Source organism: Protopterus annectens, chromosome 3.part1, assembly GCF_019279795.1.
Source record: "Protopterus annectens isolate FY-2018-M chromosome 3.part1, PAN1.0, whole genome shotgun sequence".
Classification (NCBI taxonomy): Eukaryota; Metazoa; Chordata; order Ceratodontiformes; family Protopteridae; genus Protopterus; species Protopterus annectens.
The window spans coordinates 1,038,989,800-1,039,009,668 of record NC_056732.1 but is presented as its reverse complement, the minus strand read 5'-3'; the positions used below and the strand labels follow the sequence as shown (position 1 = coordinate 1,039,009,668).

Below are 19,869 nucleotides of genomic sequence, written 5' to 3'. Positions count from 1 at the left end.
TGATAGATTAGTTCTCAGAGACACTCTATCTCTATGAAAAATCAAGTATGGACTCTTGATACATAAAGCTTGAAGCTCAGAAATACGTCTGGCAGAAGTAATGGCGACCAAAAACAAGGTTTTCCATGACAAATGCTTGAGGTTGCAAGAAGAGGCTGGTTCAAAAGGTGGCATTGTCAGAGCTTGTAGAACTAATGATAAATCTCATGGTTGAATAGGTTCTCTAAAAGGTGGCTTCAGATGATTCACACCTTTCATGAAGGTCTTGCACAATTTGTGGGACACAAGAGAGGAATCTTAGACACCCTCATGAAAATTAGAAATTGCAGCCAAATGAACTCTAATGGTAGAGGCCGATAGACCCGACTGGAAAAGGTCGGCCAGATAGTCTAGTATTATCGAAACTGGTGCTGAGAAGGGATCTACTTGTTTATCTTTCAGCCAACAGGTAAATCTTTTCCACTTGCTCAGATAAGTAATTCTAGTGGAAGACTTATGAGATGCAATGAGAATGTCACGCACTGGTAAAGAAAGATCATTCTGCCTGGCAATCAAGGGAATTGGAGTAGCCAAGCTGTGAGCTTCAGGCTGTTCAAGCTCGGATGAATCGGGTTCTGTGGATGTGAGATCAACTCCGGGGTTGGATGGAGAATCCATGGTCGATCAAGTAGGTGAGGCCAAAGGAAGGGGAACCAAATCTGTCGAGGCCAATATGGTGCTATGAGGATCACCTTGCTCTTCAACCGACGGGCTTTCTTAAGAAACTGAGGAATGAGAGGAAAGGGTGGGAATGCGTAAAGAAGACCCAAGGGCCAGTTGTGGACTAGAGCGTCCCTGGGTGACTGTCCCAGAGGGGGAATCAGGGTGAAGTAGTTGCTGCATTTGTAGTGGGTCAGAGATGCAAAGAGGTCGCAGCAAGGACGGCCCCAGCGGAAGATCTCCGCTGCTATCAAGGAATTCAGGGACCACTCGTGAGGTTGAAGAATGCACCTGCTGAGTCTGTCTGCTATCACATTGGAACTCCTGGGAATGTGCATTGCTAGAAGAAAATGGTTGGTAGCCATCGCCCATTGCCATATCCTCATGGCCTCTCAACAAAGGGGTTAAGATTTGGTTCCACCTTGCTTGTTGATGTACCAGACCACCGCCATGTTGTCTGACTGAATTGCAATTGTCCCAGACGGCAGCAGGGGATGGAATTCTTGCAATGCCAGAAGCACCGCCCTCAGCTCTAGAACATTTATATGCAGATGGGACTCCAGTTCGGACCAAGTGACTTGGACTGTCTGTCCCTGATATAGCCCCCCCACCCCATCAGGGAGGCGTCCGTGGTCACTGTGGCCTTGGGTTGCTGGGGGGGGAGGGCAAGACCATTGTGACAGGTTGTGTGTCATCCACCAATTTAAATCCTGTTTGCACCTGTGGGTTACTCGAATCATGGCTGAAAGAGGATGCTGAACGGGATACCATTGGGTGAACAGAAGCCATTGTAGAAGCCTCATGTGAAACCTGGCCAGGGGGACAATGGTGATGGAAGCTACCATGGAACCCAACAGCTGTAGAACCGAATGAACCGTGGATTTCTCCCTTGAAAGGACTGGAATCAGTTGTTGCTTTATCCTTAAAATTCTGTGCTCTGGAATGGCAGCTCTGCAGTTCTTTGTGTCCAAGATAACACCTATGAATTCTGTCAACTGAGATGGGATGAGATTGGATTTTTTCCAGTTTATGGTTATGCCTAGCCTTTGTGCAGCGAGGAGAGAGTATGCCAAGGCTTCTTCCAGTAGATATCTGGTGGGGGCGGAGATGAGCCAGTCGTCTAGGTATGGAAACACCTGGAATCCTTAAAGTTGCAAGTGAGCTGTGACAACTGCCATGCACTTTGTGAACACTCTGGGGGCTGTAGAGAGTCCAAAGGGCAGTACTCTGAACTGGTAGTGACTGGCTCCTGCATGGAAGTGCAGAACTCTTCTTGATGGCCTGTCCACTTTTATGTGGTAGTACCCATATTGAAGATCTATCGAGCACATCCAATCGTCTTTTTCCAAAAGCGGGAGGATAGACTGTATTGTGACCATCTGGAATTTTTGTACTCTCACAAACATGTTCAATACACTGAGATCCAAAATTGGTCTCCAGTCCCCGGTTTTCTTTGGCACCAAAAATAGTCTTGAGTAGAATCCGGATCCTATCTGGTCTGGAGGGACTAATTTGCATGACTCTCTTTCTTAGCAGCTTTTCTGTCTCTAATGCTGCTTCTTCCCTTTGGCTGGGTGGAACATCAGGAAGGTTTTTTGAAGGGACGGGACAAAGATCGAAGGGGATATGATAACATCTGGTTATAATCATTTGTACCCAAGAATCGGTGGTGATGTTTAGCCAGGCAGAAGGGTACAAGGAGAAACATCCCCCAACCACCTCCAGAGGAAAGGAGTTGGGCCGCTCTTCAGGAGCGCTGGTAGAATTGGACAGGGAAAGAATCCCTGGAACCCTGGTTTTGTGGACCCCCTCTGCCCCAAAAGGAGAGTCTTCCCTGTGAGTTTCCCCCTCTGCCTCTAGGGGACAACACGGCCTGTGTGTCACGGAAAGGACCCTGAGATTTCTTGAACCATATCTTCCCACTCTTTTGGTTTCGGGAGAAAACACGTTGAGGGGAAGAATAATGGACACCTATGGCAGAAAGGGTCTTACCGTCCTGTTCACATCTGGCCAGTGTGCTTTTAACTTTGGGTCCCAACAACGAGGACGCCTCAATGGGAACATTAAAGAAAGGAAGCCTTAAAGGGTTCCAAGAAATTGCACAAGCCCATCCAAGCATGTCATCTCAAGACCGCAGCTGAACCCGCTGCTCTAGCTGCTCCTTCTGATGCGTGAGATATCAGTCACATAGAGAAGTTAGATATTCACTCAGTGGTAGCCAGCTGAGAGGCCACTTTGTCACAGACCTCATCAGACACAGCACCAGCCAAGGTTTCAGAGAGCTTAGAAATCAGATTCCTTTGAAGCCTGGTAAAGTGTGCCATATAATTCAGGGACCTGATAGTAAAGGTCGCTGATGCAAAGGTGCGCTTCCCTATCCTGTCTAGGGCCTGGGACTCTCTGTTAGGTGGATGGACAGCCTGGCTTTCTTCTTCTGCCAGATCCTTTTTTGTTACAGTTGCCACAACCAAAGCATCCACAGGAAGACCTTTTGACCAGTGGGGATCCGTAGCAGGAGGGGACAAAATCTTATCTGGCCTCCGGGGAATAGCTTTGATGGTGTCAGGAGCCTTCCAAGCATGCTGCATGATAAGCTGGACAAGTTCATTGGCAGGTGGAGTAACCCAGGAGGTAGGGGGCTGGGCGCGAAAGACCTGCAGGAACACAGATTCCTCAGCGGTTGGATTAGAGGACTGCCAGTCACCTCTCTGTTTCAGGATTTCGAGGATGTCACCAAAGGATACCTCAGACGGTGACCGAGGGGATCCTTCCCCCTCATCAAAATCTGTGTCTTCAGTGATGGACTCCTCTGTGGAGTCCATGTGCTTCCTCTTATACAAACTTTTCCAGTGGACTTCCTCAGTGGGAGAAGCTGGGGAAGACAGTGGGAAAGGGGTTTCCTGTGGGAATATGTGCTGAGAACCTTGCACCTGGTGACCGCTTGGTGCGATTTGTGAAACCATTGTACCAAAGGAGGACGGAGGGATAGACAGTCCTTGAAGAGGAGTGACTGTCTAGGACAGGAGTCACCCCTCCCCTCAGTGACTCAGCCTACCGACCCGGAGTCCCTGGATGGCTGCGGAGCAGCAAACTATGAGTGTCACAGCTGACATCCTGGGTCGTAGCCAAACTTTCCTGCCATGAAGGTAACTGCGGTTCCTTAGTGAGATCCATAAAGGGAACTGCAGAAGGGGAAGACTGTGCTATATCCATGGGCTTCAAAGGCAGTAAAGGAGGAGAATAAGAAGGGGTCTTTGGAGATGGGTGATCACCTCCCAAGGAAGGATAGTTCCTGGGGGGTGGGATACTTCTGGCCAAGAGCACCTAATCCACAAGACGCAACACATCGTGTTCGGAAAGGCGTCTAGTAGACCTCACGGAGACTGAAGGAGAAACAGGCCTGTCCATAGAAGAGGCAAACTCGGTCCACACCGAGAACAACGGTGCCGAGAAAGACTGGACTATGGGTGTCTGCACAGAAGAAGTCATCGGTGCCGAGGTCATGGTCTGCACTGACACGGATCGGTGCCGAAGTGGTTGTTGGTGCCGAAGCTGGAAACGACAAAACTTGAGTCAACGATAAGGGCGTCAGTTCCGAGTAAGATGTCAGAGCCGACGTGGTTAAGGTTTGCGCCGACTGAACAGTCGGTGCCAATACAGTGGTAATAGTATGAACCGTGGAGCCCCTCGGTGCCGATACAGTGAAGGCTGCAGGAGAAGACGGAGCCGAGATCACTAATGGAGTTGAAGGCGTTGGTACCGAAAGCACTGGGGCTGACTGAGTGAGCTCTGGAGCCGAAACTTTAGCCTTTTTAGGTTTTGGTTGGTAGGAGTCCCCAGCTGGTGATGAAGGCAAAGATTTAGCCTTGGTAGGAACATCCAAGATTTTCTTATGGGCTCTTGGAGGGGTTGAGGCCTCCAACCCAGAAATAGCCTCTGAAAAGGGAGATTTAAGAAGTCCCTTCTCAACAACTTGCTTTTCCTTTCCAACAAAGTTCTATTTGAAAAGTTTTCACAGATAGTACAGGGTGGGTCAACAGATAAGTGGGACGTTCCTAAACTATAAATGCACAAAGAGTGTGCATCAGAAGTAGGTAGTTTGTGTCCACAATCAGAACACTGTTTAAACCCCGGACTACCTTTCTTATCTGCCATGATAGCAAAAATAGAAGAAAAGGGTACCAGCAATGGTAGAAAAGAATAGCCGAAGGTATGAAAAAAAAAGGGTAAGATTACCAACGATGGTAAGGGGAGAACACCTCACGGTAAAAAGGTAGGGAAAAGAGAAGAAAAACCTCAAGAAAATATGGTCGCTAGATGCGATAGGGTAAGAGGCAATGAAAAAGAAACTTTTCTGACAGAAAAGTAATGTTGTTGTTGTTGTGTCTTTCGGCTTATCCCAGTTAGGGGTCGCCACAGCAGAACTCCGGTCCGCTAATGTGTGGTAGTGGATTTTTACTTGTCGAGTTACCAGCCCTGACGCACAACCTTCAACAAAGGCACGCCCATTCACGCTTGCCTCCACACAGAAGACGCTCTAGCTGAGAATCGAATGGGACAACATCTTACTGTGAGGTGACAACGCTACTGCAGCACCACTACCGCGGGGCTGACAGAAAAATAATATAAGTGACTATTATACAACAAATAACTGTACTTGGCTCAAGAGAAGCAGCTTGACACGAACGAATGGCAACGCGGCAAATGAAATCTGAGGTAACAGGGATAGGGGGGTTGTGGATAAGAGTTTAGCTCGATAGTTTGAAGCTGACGTGAGCTTGGAAAATGGCCGGCTCGGTTCCAAGGTCGGAACCAATACCCATGCGTAATGACTGAACGAGGATCAACAATACAGATGGAACATTATGGTAAGACAACTTCTTTTTCCGCTGCTTGTGGAAACTTGTGGAAATCACATATCTGTGTTCCCACATTTATGTTACCATAACAAGTACTGGCTAAGAGCTCATGTAAGCTCCATTGGATATCTTTTGTTGAATAATAAGGTTCATTGGTAATTTGATAAAGCATCTCTATGAGTTCCAAAGGTTGATGGCCCCCAACTAAGAGGAGTTTGTGCTTCCTTATTCCACATCTGGAGTAAAAACTGGTTAATGCTTTTGCTCCAGGTCCAGTAGCTTGAGTACATTGATAGCAAGTGTCCCAGACTCTCGTCAGTGGTGAAGTTTATAGCCAATTAGAATGAAAGTTTTATGACACTGTTTATGTAAAGGCCTGTGGCTGTTCTAGTATGGAAAGCAGTGAATTAAACCAAGGGGAGATAAATGTAGATCAAAAGCGGATATATTCCTGTAATATTTGCACGGGAAGAGGTTACAGTATGTCAGAAGGTGGATATTTTAGTGCACCATACAGTATTTAAAATTTTGGTGAATCTTATATATGTGTGTGTGTGTGTGTGTGTGTGTGTGTGTGTGTGTGTGTGTAGTGAGTACCAGTGAATTAGATTGCTTATATATTAGCTGAGCATAGTCAGAGTCTGGTGCTTTGTCTGCTTGCCACTGCTTCAAAATCAGTCATTCCCATGGGATTCTAGAGAAACCTCTGTGGCACAGAATTTTCCTCCATATAACTATGAATCTGTTGTACTAGTAGTTTGGCACCTGTATGTCTAATGGACACAGGCAGCCTGTGAATGGTTCATTTCTCAGACCTGTACTTGTAAATGGGTCATATACCAAGCCTCTGCTTACACTTATCAAAGGTACCAGAACTTGTCAAAGATTTGAGATTCATGCCTAGGCATTAGTCTAGTACATACCTGTGAACTATGGAAATTCAGTGTGTTTCCAGTAAAGATACTCCACATTGACAACATTTTCATTTTTAAAAACATTTATGTGACAACAGTGGGATTTTTAACACAGGACATTTCTGAACAGAAGTGGATTAGGCCTGATTTTCCCATGTCATGGTATATTGTTGTGGGTCTATATGTGGAATTTTGAGGATGATACAGTACTAACTAATGTTCAAGAAGTCCTAGTATTACTGTTTTGGTTTTCTGAAAGCCAATTATACAGCTTTTGGTTTTATTGGCTTCTCTGGCTAACTTGAGGTTCCTAATTGAATTTTTACCATTACTTAAAGCTGTTAAGTTGTTTGCATAAGTCACGTATTTTATAGGAGTGTCTGTAGTGTGGATGAGTTCTGTAATGAATAGATTTAAAGATTGTGGTGTAAAGCTAGGATATGGGCAAGCAGGAAACCCGTATGTGACACCTACTGTTTGCAAGCAGTTGTTTGTCTCCCATTAGTGTTAACATAGAGGAAAGTGTGGTAAAACTATCACTGATAAAATTTAGAACTGCTTCAGGTAGAGTGGTTCCACATAGAAGGATAAAAATAAAGACTCTTATTAAAAACACTTTGCAGGAGTCTTTGGTAGTAATGACCACATCTGAAGAAAATGAATAGTGGTGAACTAGTATACAGCAGATTACAGCTTGTAAAAGGTGGTTTGTAGTATGCATACCTTTTTTGGGATGCAACAGGATTAATATTCAGATACCCGAAGAAGATGTTATGGTAAATGGTTACTATGATCCGTAACTGTTATTTTGTATTCCTTGTTTAAAGGATTAGTGTGCCTTGTGCTGTAAATGTTGAGTCCTTTTCAAGTTTCAGAATTTCAGAAGAATCCATTTTACCACACTGAAGTATTTATCTGGTTTCCAACCTGGGATAGCGTAATATTGGGTTTTGTTTTATAGAGACACAGTGGGGACGTGGTTCTAGACACTGGATAGGAGATTCTCTTTGAAGAGGGAACTATATAGCTGTGGGAATCCTGCCAATGCAAAGACAGGCTTTGTGAACTACACTGTCCAATCTGTGTGAAGGGTTGATAACATGAAATGAATGATATATTCTGAGAGTATATTGGGGGAGGCAGTGCCTCCACATTGAAGGTCTGGAGGCCTTAATCAACACAGAAAACAACTGTCAAATATGCTGTTATCAGCAAGTGTTTAACACTGGAGCTTAAGGCTTTCTACTGCTAAACTATAAATGACTGAAGGTAGTTTACATGCCTGTAACAGCCAGTGATTTGGCAGGTTGCCTAATTAGGATAAGCATATCCTTTTGTGAGCAAAATGTGAACTCCTTCATCACAGAGATATTCTGAATGTATGTACACCTCATCTAGATCTCTTGCTTTGACAGAAAACAGCTACTTATTCGTAGTCTGCTCACCGCGACTGGGAAGCAAGTGCAGGGTTTACATGCCTTGTCTTTTCACTGATCAGAAAGATTAAGTAAATCCATCTCTCCACTCTTCCTAATTTCACAATAGCTTTCTGAAGAGCTGCATGGAGTCTCCCTATGTGATACTCATTACCTCACTAGCCTTGGTTCTATTTTCAGATCTGCATTTCTAGGGATTTTTGCCCAGTATTAGGGATTAGCATCCTTGCACATCTTTGGCTCGTTTCCAAGTCTCTGAACTGAGCCAGTATTTGTATTTCTTAAGATGTCAACTGTATAAATGCCATCTTACAGAAAGCTGTCAGCAAGGCAATTAACATACTTTCATGTTGAAGAGAGGCAAGAGACCTTCCCTAAAGGAATACACATTTCTTTACATGTCTGAGTACCTTAAGTCATTGCTTGATACTTGGCAAAGATACTCTTTAGTAAAAATGCACCTCTTTGTGGCCTCAGCATTCCTTACCTCCTAGGAAAAAGGTCCTTTTGCTCAACATAGACTGTCTAAGGGTAACCATTTGAAATGTCAGGACCCTCTAGAGTGAGTTCCCAAATATGGAGACTGAATAGCTGAAATGAAAGACTTACATCTACCATTTCTCAGAATATTCCTTTTTCTCCTAGGTATGTTGATCTCGGAATTGGTATGTACAAGTTTGGGGGTGTGAGGGGGTGCAGCAGGATTTGCCTCCCTCCAAAAGAGAAATTTAAAGAAGAAGAGCGATTCTCGAGATTTGCAGTTCTCCTTTATTTTGGTCTTTTTTTTCAGCATTTCAAGTGTTAACATTTCAATTGGGAGCTCTGTTTAAGACATTCCTTTGCACATGAGGCATTGTATCTCACTCCTCTTCCCCATTAAAGGACCTGTGATGTGAAATTGTCTCTCCATTCAGACCTGTGTATTGGAAGACACTATTTCTGTTGATCGTTTTGTTGTCCAACAGGATACCAGATCCCCAGACTGATTGGTAGATTGTCCTTTTCTACAGATATAAACTTCCTGTCAAAATGCACCTATTTTTTTCTCCTTTAAAGTGGTCTAAGAGTTTACTGTGAACTACCATAGTCAATGTCTAGCATTTTTCAACCTTGAAGGACAAGCAAGAGAGAATCCAGCAGATTTAGGATATGTTCATGAGCCACCTTTTAGACTTCTGAAGCATGAAAAAGACTACTTGATTTTCTCCTTGGCCAGAATGAAGAATATTAGAAATGTTTTGAAGCAGAATCTAGCTGAATGATTTGACTAGTGCATAATATTTGCTTGTCCTGAACACCATGCATGTCCATTGTACATGAATCTGTAACCTTATTTTTAAATGTGCATAATGTGCACAGTTTATGCCTTTGGGTTCTTTGACCTGTGCCTTCATGTCACATTGTTTTCCTCTGTAAGGGCAGAGCAGGCTTTGACCAAACTATCATGCTTTGAATTCTGTACTAATGCCTGGGATATTACCAGCACTCCACCCTTTTGTTAGTTCTTTGAATCTCTTGGATCATTTGATTAACCTTTGCAGGAACTCACTTGAAGTAATGGAGCACATATGTAAGTACCCTTCTGGTCATAAAGCAGTGAAAAAAAATTTTCAGAATAACAGTTTTTCTTCTGTTATTCCCTCTTTTCTTTTTCCCCTTACAGGAGGACTAGCAGGAGACAATGCAAGGATGTGTGACACAAATCTTTTCCACTTGCTGTGGTTAAGCAAGAAAGAACTTGAGTAGTGGTCATTCCAAAGATTGATGCAACAGAAAGTTTTTCATTTGGCAAACTGGGGATGACTGCTAACCATCTGTCCTATGAGTACCTACTGCAGAAGTCTTTCTGAAAAATCTGTTGATGTTGGCAGGACCTTGGTTCAGAAATATATATCTAGAAAAATGTATTATATTGTACTATGATGTACTTTATTTGATTCTGCATTATTGTAGTTTGGACATGTACTTAGATAGTTACGTTTTCATATCTGCATGGTTAGTTACCTTTGAAATGTTTACTGTTTTACTGTAGGTATATCCATAAGCCTATTAACCCAGATGACCCCCCACTTGTTGAGCAACCAAAACCAACATATCCATATCGAACAGTTGGCTGTGTGTTCAACCACCAGAGTTTCTTTGCCAATTGTCAACCTTCTGATGCAGTAGAACTTTCTGTCTTTGATCTTCGTGATGAGTCTAGATGGAAGGCTATGAGTGAAGAAGCAATCAAGTCTGTGTGCTCTCCAGGATCCACTGTGTCACTACCACCTTTCCCTCCTCTCTGTGCCCCTGTGATTGATGCAGCAGTAGTGAGCAACGATATTGAACTTGAGCTCAGGGCTTTAGTTTCCGCACATCGAAAGGTAAAACTACATGTATTGTCTTGTAATCTTGTTGAGTAACACTGCCCTATCCATGATTTATGATGAAGAAGAGTGTTATGTGGTTTAGTTTCCACACATTGAAAGGTACAGCTATGTATATTGTCTTCTCACATCATTCTTTTTGTGTAACACTGCTGTATCCATGAGTTATAATGAAAAAAGAGTGCCATGTGATGTAGAATACTGGCCACTTGCTGTGAAGCATAGTGTAATAAGGACTGTTTTCATTACCAGTATTAGTAGTTATCTCTGTCTACTTACTGAGCTATTTAGCTTGCAGACAAGTGGTGGAAATAAGGACTAGAGAGTTTTCAGTGATTTAGTCAAACTACTAGCATTCCCAGCACAGAGCTCCTCACTTGTGATGCTCTCAGCTTGTCCACTCCCCACAAGTCTCCACGTATTCTGTTTGTCCAACTGTATTTTTTCTAGATTATTTCCCCCTCTGCCTACCAACCATCAAGCCTCCCCTGTTGAACTCAAGCCTATCCATTACCTTGTGATGGAGAGTCCCCAGATCCACTTCGGCTTGAGCCCTCTGGAGGGACCATCATTCGTACAGACTTAAAGGAGTTTGTGCTTTAACTGTCATCCCAAAAAAGGGAGCATTTGCGTTAAGGCTCTATTCCCCTCCCAAGGGGGTGGGGAAGCTCAGTGTTTTTCACCCTGTGATTGCACTCCTCCAGTGCACTTGCTAATGAAGGCTACCACCAAGAAGTGACTTAGTGAGTTACAGGCAAACTGCAGGATGTCCACTGCAATGCTGACACTTGGGCTGTGCATGACCTGCAATGCTGTGCCCTGCCGTCCCCCAAGATGGGCACATCCGGCCTCCACTGCAAATGCCAGCAAACACATGAGCTGCTAGACAAACTTAGGTTGCCTATGTCATAGTCAGGGATTTTATCCCTCTACACCATGGCACTGGTATATCCAAATGTATATTTGCTATAATTTTGTGCTTTGCAGTATTGGTTATACACTGTATGTAGTAGTTTGGAGGAACACTATTGAGTTGCACACAGCTACATGATTTTTCTTCTAGCTCCGTTGTGATGGATGGCACAAATATGTTGAACAGGACTTACCATGGACCTGGACGGCTGCGGTGGTGCAGCGGTTAGCATTGCCGCTTCACAGCAAGAGGTTTTCCGGTTCGATCCTCGGCTGGGGTGCCTTCTGTGTAGAGTCTGCATGTCCTCCCTGTGGTCACATGGGTTTTCTCCGGGTGCTCCAGTTTCCTCTCACATCCCAAAGACATGCTGTAGGTGGATTGGACACTCTAAATTGGCCCTAGGTGTGAGTGCATGCGTGCATGTGTGTGCCTTCGGTGGATGGTTGGGCACTTGGCTGGCAACTCGACACCGTAAAAACTCCACTGCCAATCATGAGCGGAGCGGTGATCTGCTGTGGCGACCCCTAACTGGGAAAAGCCGAAAGAAGAAGAAGGACTCACCATGTACCTGAATGTACTGACACTTGAAGTAATGCCTGACTTCTTGCTCAACAGTAACTTCCATTATTTGCTGCCCCGTGACTGTTAGCTTACCATTCCCTGTGGATTTCACTTACTTGACTCCCTACTCCAGTTGCAATCTCCTATTAGTTACAGGAGCAAAAGGATTTAGTACAGATATTTGAAAGTCAGAATTATAATACACAGAACTTCAGGGAAGAATATCTGAATGATGTCAAAATAACTTTTTGATGTCGAGTCTTTGTGGGGAAGGGTAGGGCTTCATCTCCCCCGCAATGCACAGGGCTTTCTCCTCTGCACACCCTTACTAAATATTATCCCCAAGTCACTATAACTCAGAAATATGGACCGTCATTCCTGCTCATTTAGGTATTTGAATCAAAATTGTGTGGTTTGGAAATTTAGGCTTTGAATGTACATACAGATCCTGTGTAAAAAGTCTTACTGTGTTCTAGATACATGATATCCACTGTTTTTTCTTGATAAACCTTTGTGCTAAGCTACTTATAGAACAGAATAGATTAGAATAACAAAACCAAAATGGAATGCATGCTGTTGCCAATTTGCTTCTTCTTCTTCTTTTGGCTGTTCCCGTTAGGGGTCGCCACAGCAGATCACCTGTTTCCATTTCTTCCTGTCCTCTGCATCTTGCTCTGTCACACCAACCACCTGCATGTCCTCTCTCCCCACATCCATAAACCTTATCTTAGGCCTTCCTCTTTTCCTGTTACCTGGTAGCTTCACCCTTAGCATCTTTTTCCCAATATACTCAGCATCCCTCCTCAGCACATGTCCAAACCAACATAATTGTGCCTCTCTGGCTTTGTCTCCAAACCTTCCAACCTGGCTGACCCTCTAATATACTTATTACTAATCCTGTCCACCCTCGTCACACAGAGTGCAAATCTTAACATCTTTAATTCTGCCACATCCATCTCTAACTCCTGCCTTTTTGTCATTGCCACTGTCTCCAACCCATATAACATATCTGGTCTCACTACCCTCTTGTAGACCTTCCCTTTCACTCTTACAGGTACTCGTCTGTCACAAATCACTCCTGACACTCTTCTCCACTCACTCCATCCTACCTGTACTCTCTTCTTCACCTCTCTTCCACACTCACCGTTACACTGTTGCCAATTTGCTAAAACACTTAAATTTAAGAGCTTCATTACTTTACTTCCCCTCCCCCCCTAAAACTATTTTTCCATAATCTCTCCCAGGATGGAAGAGCTGGCTAGTTTTTACTCACCTCTTTCTCTTCTTGAACCCTCATTTATGCATGGGAACTGTAATTTTCACCCTCTAGTCCCTTTTTACTCCTCCTTCCTCCAAATATAGAGTCAAGGGTTCACTTATTGTCTATAAGAGGGAGAGGTAACCAGTCTGCTTCCTGTGCATTAGCTTTTAAAGTTGTGTAATCCTTTTTCTTTACCTCTTTCTTCATTAATTCACCATCTACACCATCTCTGCTCTCTGTCCCATCTTAAGCTGGTACTTTCCAGTCCTGTTTTTCTCTAAATATAGTGACAGAAAACTCAGTGAGCTGATCAGCCTTGTCTTTCACTTTTAAATTCTCCCCTTGTTCTGGTAACCAGTCTCAGACAGATTTGCTCTATAGTCTCTGTGTATAACTGAACTGTGTCTTACACTACTTTTCACTCCATCTAGTTTTTTAATACTCCGCCCTATTCTGATGCAATTACCTGTTTGTGTCCTAGCCACGTTATGCACATTATTTTTCCTCCTTGCTCCCACATCTCATACCTGTGTATGCCTCCTTTCTTCCTTAATCATTTTGCCTTTGTCTTATTCTTTAGCAGTGCTGACTGGCTCATTTAAGTACTTCTTCCTTCTTTTCATAATACAAGCACTCACTGAAAGTCTAAGTGCAGCAATTTTATTAAACAGTGTAAAATTATGCAATGAGGCATTTGCATTTTTTACTTAGTACTACTGGTGAGGTAAGCTGTCCCCAAATCAACTTCATTTACAGGTACTGGAAACAATGGGATACCTCCATCATAAGCAATAGGTATGTGGGCACTTACCCAACAGTTACTCACATTTAGAGTTTTAGCATATGTATTTAAAATAGCATGAAATGTATTGAAATTTGGATGCCAATCTACTGATTTCTGTCTAGATTTCATCAATTTATTTTTCTGTTAAGAAATTGAACAGTACTTACATTTTCAGCAGGGATCAGGAAACGTAGTTGTAGAGCAAAACTAACAATTGCAGTCATCACAGCAACAATCAGACATGAATGACGAGCTGGACTGGGTCAAAGTGTGTTTTTAAAAATGTCCAGGCACAGATTAATTTTGCAATGAATAGCTTGCTGCTGCACTCCAAACACACTCCATAAAGACTGCTGTTGTAGATTAGCTGTCATGAGTGGTGCTTGGTCACCTGATTGGGAAAATGTCCCCGTCTGATGTTCTTACAGTATCAACCTTCAGTTCTGTTTCCAATCGCTCTCTTTTTTTTCTTCTGGTACAAGAGGAAACCAGTTCGTCATCAGACAAGGCTGCTGTCGAAGAGAATTGGTTGGATTCCCTCATTTGGCACTGCTTTTCAGACACATGAGATATGGAGCCATGTTGGAGACTCTTTGAGTCTAATGGCTTTAGCTGTGATGAGGAGGACCAGGAATGGACCTTTTCATTGAGGCTGGAGGGCATGTTGTCTAGAGAAGGAATGAACAAACACCCAGTCTCCTGGGTTGACATCATGCATTGCGTAAGGATCAGGCTGGAGCTGGGCAGAGATTTACCTGCGAATGAAGATGCTGCAGAATAGAAGTAAGTTGTTTGCAATAAGTAAGCATTGTTTCATCAACTACCTACAGATCAAGATTTGCTGGTAGAAGTGTGGCTGGCATCCTAATAGGGCATCCCATAAGGATTTCATGAGGGGAGAACTTTCTAGGTGCACTGATTGCAGTGTGGATAGTAAATAACACTAAGGATAAAGCCTCTGGCTATTTTAGACTAATTTCTGCAGTAAGTTTTGCTAACTTGGTTTTCAAAGTTTGATTCATTCTTTCTACAATGTCTGAAGCCTGAGGTCTGTGTGGACAGTGATACTGCATCTGAACATTTAGAACTTTACAAATTTGTTGAACAATCTGATTCATAAAATGAGTACCTCTGTCTGACTGAATAAAACATGGTACCCAAAACTGGGTATGTACTCATACAAAATCTTCTTGATCACTGAGACCACATCGTTTTTGAATCATGGGTATGCTTCTACCCAACCAGAGAAAACTTCAATCAAAACTAATACATATTTAAACCTTGCACAGATTGGTAATTCTGTGAAGTCGCACTGTGTACAACAAAAATATCCCCACGTGTGGGAACAGTTACAGATTTAAATTGAAGACCTATATTACATGTTTCTACAAAATGCTGAAGAACTACTGAAGCATAGGGGCATACCAGTCAGTCAAAATGTGTCTTATTAAAGCATTTTTTTTCCCAGATGGGAAGGCAAATGGTAAGCCTGTGCCAATTGCGGTAAAAAAGTTTGTGATGCTACTAACCTTTCATCCAGAAGGAGCCAGTGAATCTAGTGAATGACAGCAGCCATCACGGATCCGCCTTACCCTTTCAGAGTCGTCAACATGGTTCTGAAAAGGCAACACTTCCTGCAATGATGCTGGTACATTTTCAGTTTGAAATGGCTGTAAAAAAGAAACCTGAGCAGGATATGATAAAGCAGCTTGCCTTACCACTGCATCAGCAAAGGTATTTCCTACTCATTCAAATGAGGTCTCTGACCTATGAATGACACAGCAGCAGCTATTTCCCTAGGGAGAAGCAGGACATCTAATAACTCATTTGCAAAAACTGCATTTTAATTTTTGTCCCAGCAGAGGTTTAATAACCTTTTTTTTCTCCAAAGGTTTTCGAAATCATGAACCATGCCACAAGCATATCTGGAATCACTGTATACAGTAACAGTTTTTCCCTTTGCTAGCTTGCAAGCTTCAGTAATAACTACTAATTCAGCTACTTGACCTGAAACATTTCCCTGCAGTTGTCCAGTCAATAATACTTCAAAAATACTACAGACTGCAAAAGCGGCTTTAAGTTGTCCGTCTTCCCTTCCTGATGCATGCTCCATCAACGAATAAAATTAAGTTGGGGATGTTCATCGTGCATACAGCTGCAGTCATAACAGATGGGTTCTCCTGCCGTCAGGCGGGTCCTCGGTCGACCGAATTCCAAAGTCTAGGTCCGGCATCGGTTGTCGTTGCTTCTTCCCTGACGTCAGTTCAACAGGGGTATAAAGGAACCAGCCAACACCATTTTCTTCAGTCTTTCTTGCCACGCGGTGCCCGAAGCAGAAGCAGTTCGCAAGTGCCGGTCGGCCAGCTCCTGAGATTACGAAAATTTGGAAACCGAAGTCTTCTTAAAAGCTAAGTATCCCGTTGGGGAAACTTTTCTTGCCTCAGACCAATGTCAGACAAAGTTAATAATTGTATTTCTTGTGGGAAGCAAATACCGCATAAGGATTTCCTTTCCCTCTGTATACCTTGTTTAGGCCCAGACCACGACATCTCAGTCTGTCGCTTTTGTGCTACATTCAACAAACGCACTATTAAGCGTCGGACAGAGTTCGCCCAGCATTATTTTGGGAAAGCATTTAACTATATTATGTCGTCGGATACTCCGACTCCGGTTTTGTCTAAAAAATGCAAAGATAAGGACCGACACACGAGGTCCGCGGCCTCTACCGACACCACACCAAAGCCGACTACACGTGGTCCGGTTTTCAGCAAGGCGCCTACGCAGCCCCTGACTACCGACGACACTTCTTTGATGGTGTCTCCTGTGCCCGAGGTTGCAGGCTCCTCGGCCCACACCCCGACTACAGATACCGAAGCCACTCTTGGCGTTGAAACTCAGAATGTGGACAGGTCCACCTCCACTCAAGGTGTCTTTAGACCTTCCTCTTCTTTCTCCATCAAGGCTTTCATTAAGTCTAAAGCAACCATGAACTCTAAGAGACCAGCTACACAGGGCTCATCTCCAGGCCCCATGCCTAAGAAACAGATGCTTAAAATGGCTGAGGATTTAATTACTCTTATCAGAGGTTCTCAGCCCCCACTGGACAAAAGGCCCAGACTGAAGGAAGATTCCCCCTCCTCTGATCAGGGCTCCATTATTTCAGGGCACTCTGATGATCAGGAACATTCTTACTCCCCTTTTGAAGACTCTGATGCGGAGGAATCCATCCCATCTGTATCCCCCCCTGAGGATTACTCATTTGGGGAAACTTTGCATACCTTAAGGGAACACTTTCACTGGGAAGGCCAAGATTATTCAGATTCCAAGAAAAGGCTTAGGGAATTTCTCTTGCTACCTCAGCACAGGCCTCTGGCTATACCTCCTGTCTTGGACATCCTAGATGATGTTTACTCGGAGGCCTGCCTTAACCCGGATTCTCTACCTCCAGCTCCATTTAAGCCTGACAGGTACTACAGGGTTCCTGACTCACACCAATTTCTATACAAAAGCCATGCTGCTGACCCAGAAACCATCTCACAGGGCCCCAAGGGAGTTAAGGCCTCCATTGCTAAAAATCCATTACCTTCCGAGAGAGATTCCAGATCCTTAGAAAGGTGGGGAAAAAAGGTATATACCTCGACTACCTTAACCATGAGGGCCTTAAACTGTCAGTTTCATATGCTAAAATACCAACAGTTTTTGTTATCACAATTGAAAAGTAAAATGTCACAACCTGAACAACCAGGCTTGAAGGAGTTGCAGGATTTGATGCATAGTACAGAACAAGTGGGTAAGCATACCTTACAATGTGGTTTTGATGCTCTAGAGGCCTCATGTAGAGCTGCTGTTACAGGATCAGTCATACGTAGGCATGCCTGGCTCAAGGAACAAGCCTTGCCTGATCATGTCAAAGCTAAATTACTAGATGCCCCTCTTCAAAAGGATGTATTATTTGGTGCTAATGCTGAGGAGGTATTAAGGAAAATAGAGGAAAAGGCTAAATCAATGCAAACTGTGAAAGATTTTCTACAGGTACAACCCCCACGTTTTAGTAGAAATTGGCCTTCCAAAAACTGGTCCTTTCCTGCCACGGACAGACCCCAAAGAGGCAGATACAGGCTCGAGGGGCAGAGGACAATCCCAAGGATCGTTTAGAGGCAGACAATGGCAAGCTCCTACACATAGAGGTGGTGAGGATAACTCGCAGTCTTTCAGAAAGCAAACCCAATGACTTTCCCCTTTGCATGCCAACCAAGTCTCAAATGGCAGCCCCCTTAGGAGGAAAGCTGGCATTATTTTCAAAATTGGCATATTGTCACAAAGGACAAATGGATCCTGGACATTATAAACAGAGGCTACAAATTCCATTTTCACACCCTTCCAAAATGAGAGGCATGCCAAACCTGCCACACAATCAAAGGGCAGAGGCACAAAGGCAAATTACAGATCTCATAAACATGAAAGCTATTCAAGAGGTACCTACGCAAACAAGGTCAAGGTTTTTATTCCAGGCTATTTCTAGTGCCAAGGAAGGGAAAAGATTGGAGACCTATTTTGGACCTATCCATCCTAAACACATTTCTACTGCACCAAAATTCAAGATGCTCACTCTACAGCAACTTCTTCCCATGCTGGGCAAGGAGTCTTGGCTGGTAACATTGGACCTCCAGGAGGCATACCTGCATGTCCCAATCAGACAAAATTGCAGAAGGTACCTCAGATTTCTTGCAGGTTCAACCCATTATCAATTCTCTGCATTGCCCTTTGGCTTATCTACTGCACCCAGAGTATTCACAAAATGCCTGGCATCAGTAATTGCCTACTGCAGACTTCAAGGGATACAAATATACCCCTATTTGGACGACTGCCTGATCCAAGCGGACAGCAAGCACATTCTTCTGAAGCATCTGGCTTATGTAATAATGTTGTTGAACTCTCTGGGATACACAGTCAACAAAAAGAAATCAAGGCTAATACCCTCTCGGAAGATAATTTTCCTGGGTGCCAATTTGGACACAAACACCCAGATGGCCTACCTCACACCAGAGAAGCAGGGGCAACTAATTCAATACTTCAGAACACTAGCAAATTGCACCAAGCTGACTGCAAGGAAAATCCTGCAGGCTCTGGGATTCATGGCATCTTGCATCTTACTAATCCCATGCGCAAAGCTGCATATGAGGAAACTACAATGGTACCTGAAAAACATATGGTCTCAACACAGCCACAGTTTGGAAACAATAATACCACTAATTCCATGTCTGCAAAAGGAATTTCTGTGTTGGACTCAAGCATGTCAAACAAACACAGGTCTTCCATTCAGCAAGCCTCAAGCAAATCAAGTCATCACAACAGACGCCTCGGACTACGCCTGGGGGGCGCACATGACAGATCGGTGCATTCATGGCAAATGGTCCCAAAAAGAAAAGCACCTTCACATCAATCAAAAAGAAATGCTAGCAGTAATAAATGCTATTATAGCTTTCAAGGACCTTCTACAACCAGGTCAACTATTGATAAGAACGGACAACATCACAGTTATGTGGTACATAAACAAGGAGGAACACATTCTTACCCCCTATGCAGACTGGCCATGTCACTTTGGAACATGGCCATGGACTTCCAAATGGAACTACAAGCACAGTACTTGCCAGGCAAGGAAAACACGCTGGCAGACAACCTAAGCAGGAATATGACAGATCCACACGAATGGAAATTGCATCCAAAAGTTTTTACAGAAATAATCCAAGAATGGGGAAGGCCAGACATAGATCTCTTTGCCTCCCACAAAAATCATCAATTGACAAAATTCTGCTCAAGGATTTTCCATCCAAAGGCCTGGAGAGTGGACGCTTTCTTTCAGTTGGACATCAATGACAGTTTATGCCTTCCCACCTCTTCCTCTGCTGCCCAAAGTTCTATTGAAAACCAGAGCAGACAGAACAAAGATGATTCTCATTGCTCCGGACTGGCCAAGGCAACACTGGTACCCACTCCTTAGGAGCCTGACGCATTCCCCACCATGGACCCTGCCTCTAATGCCTCTTCTTCTGACTCAGCACAGCTTCAAAAC

At 43.8% G+C, this 19,869-nt stretch overlaps 1 protein-coding gene across 1 annotated transcript in view; it reads left to right on the top strand.

Annotated features, from left to right (window-relative positions):
• CEP76 (centrosomal protein 76) overlaps positions 1-19,869 on the top strand; it is a 1,583,298-nt gene that overhangs the window by 1,275,097 nt on the left and 288,332 nt on the right. The window contains exon 10 of the mRNA XM_044067192.1: positions 9,941-10,274. Within this exon, the coding sequence (XP_043923127.1) occupies positions 9,941-10,274 (334 nt within the window). The remainder of the gene's footprint in view (positions 1-9,940; positions 10,275-19,869) is intronic.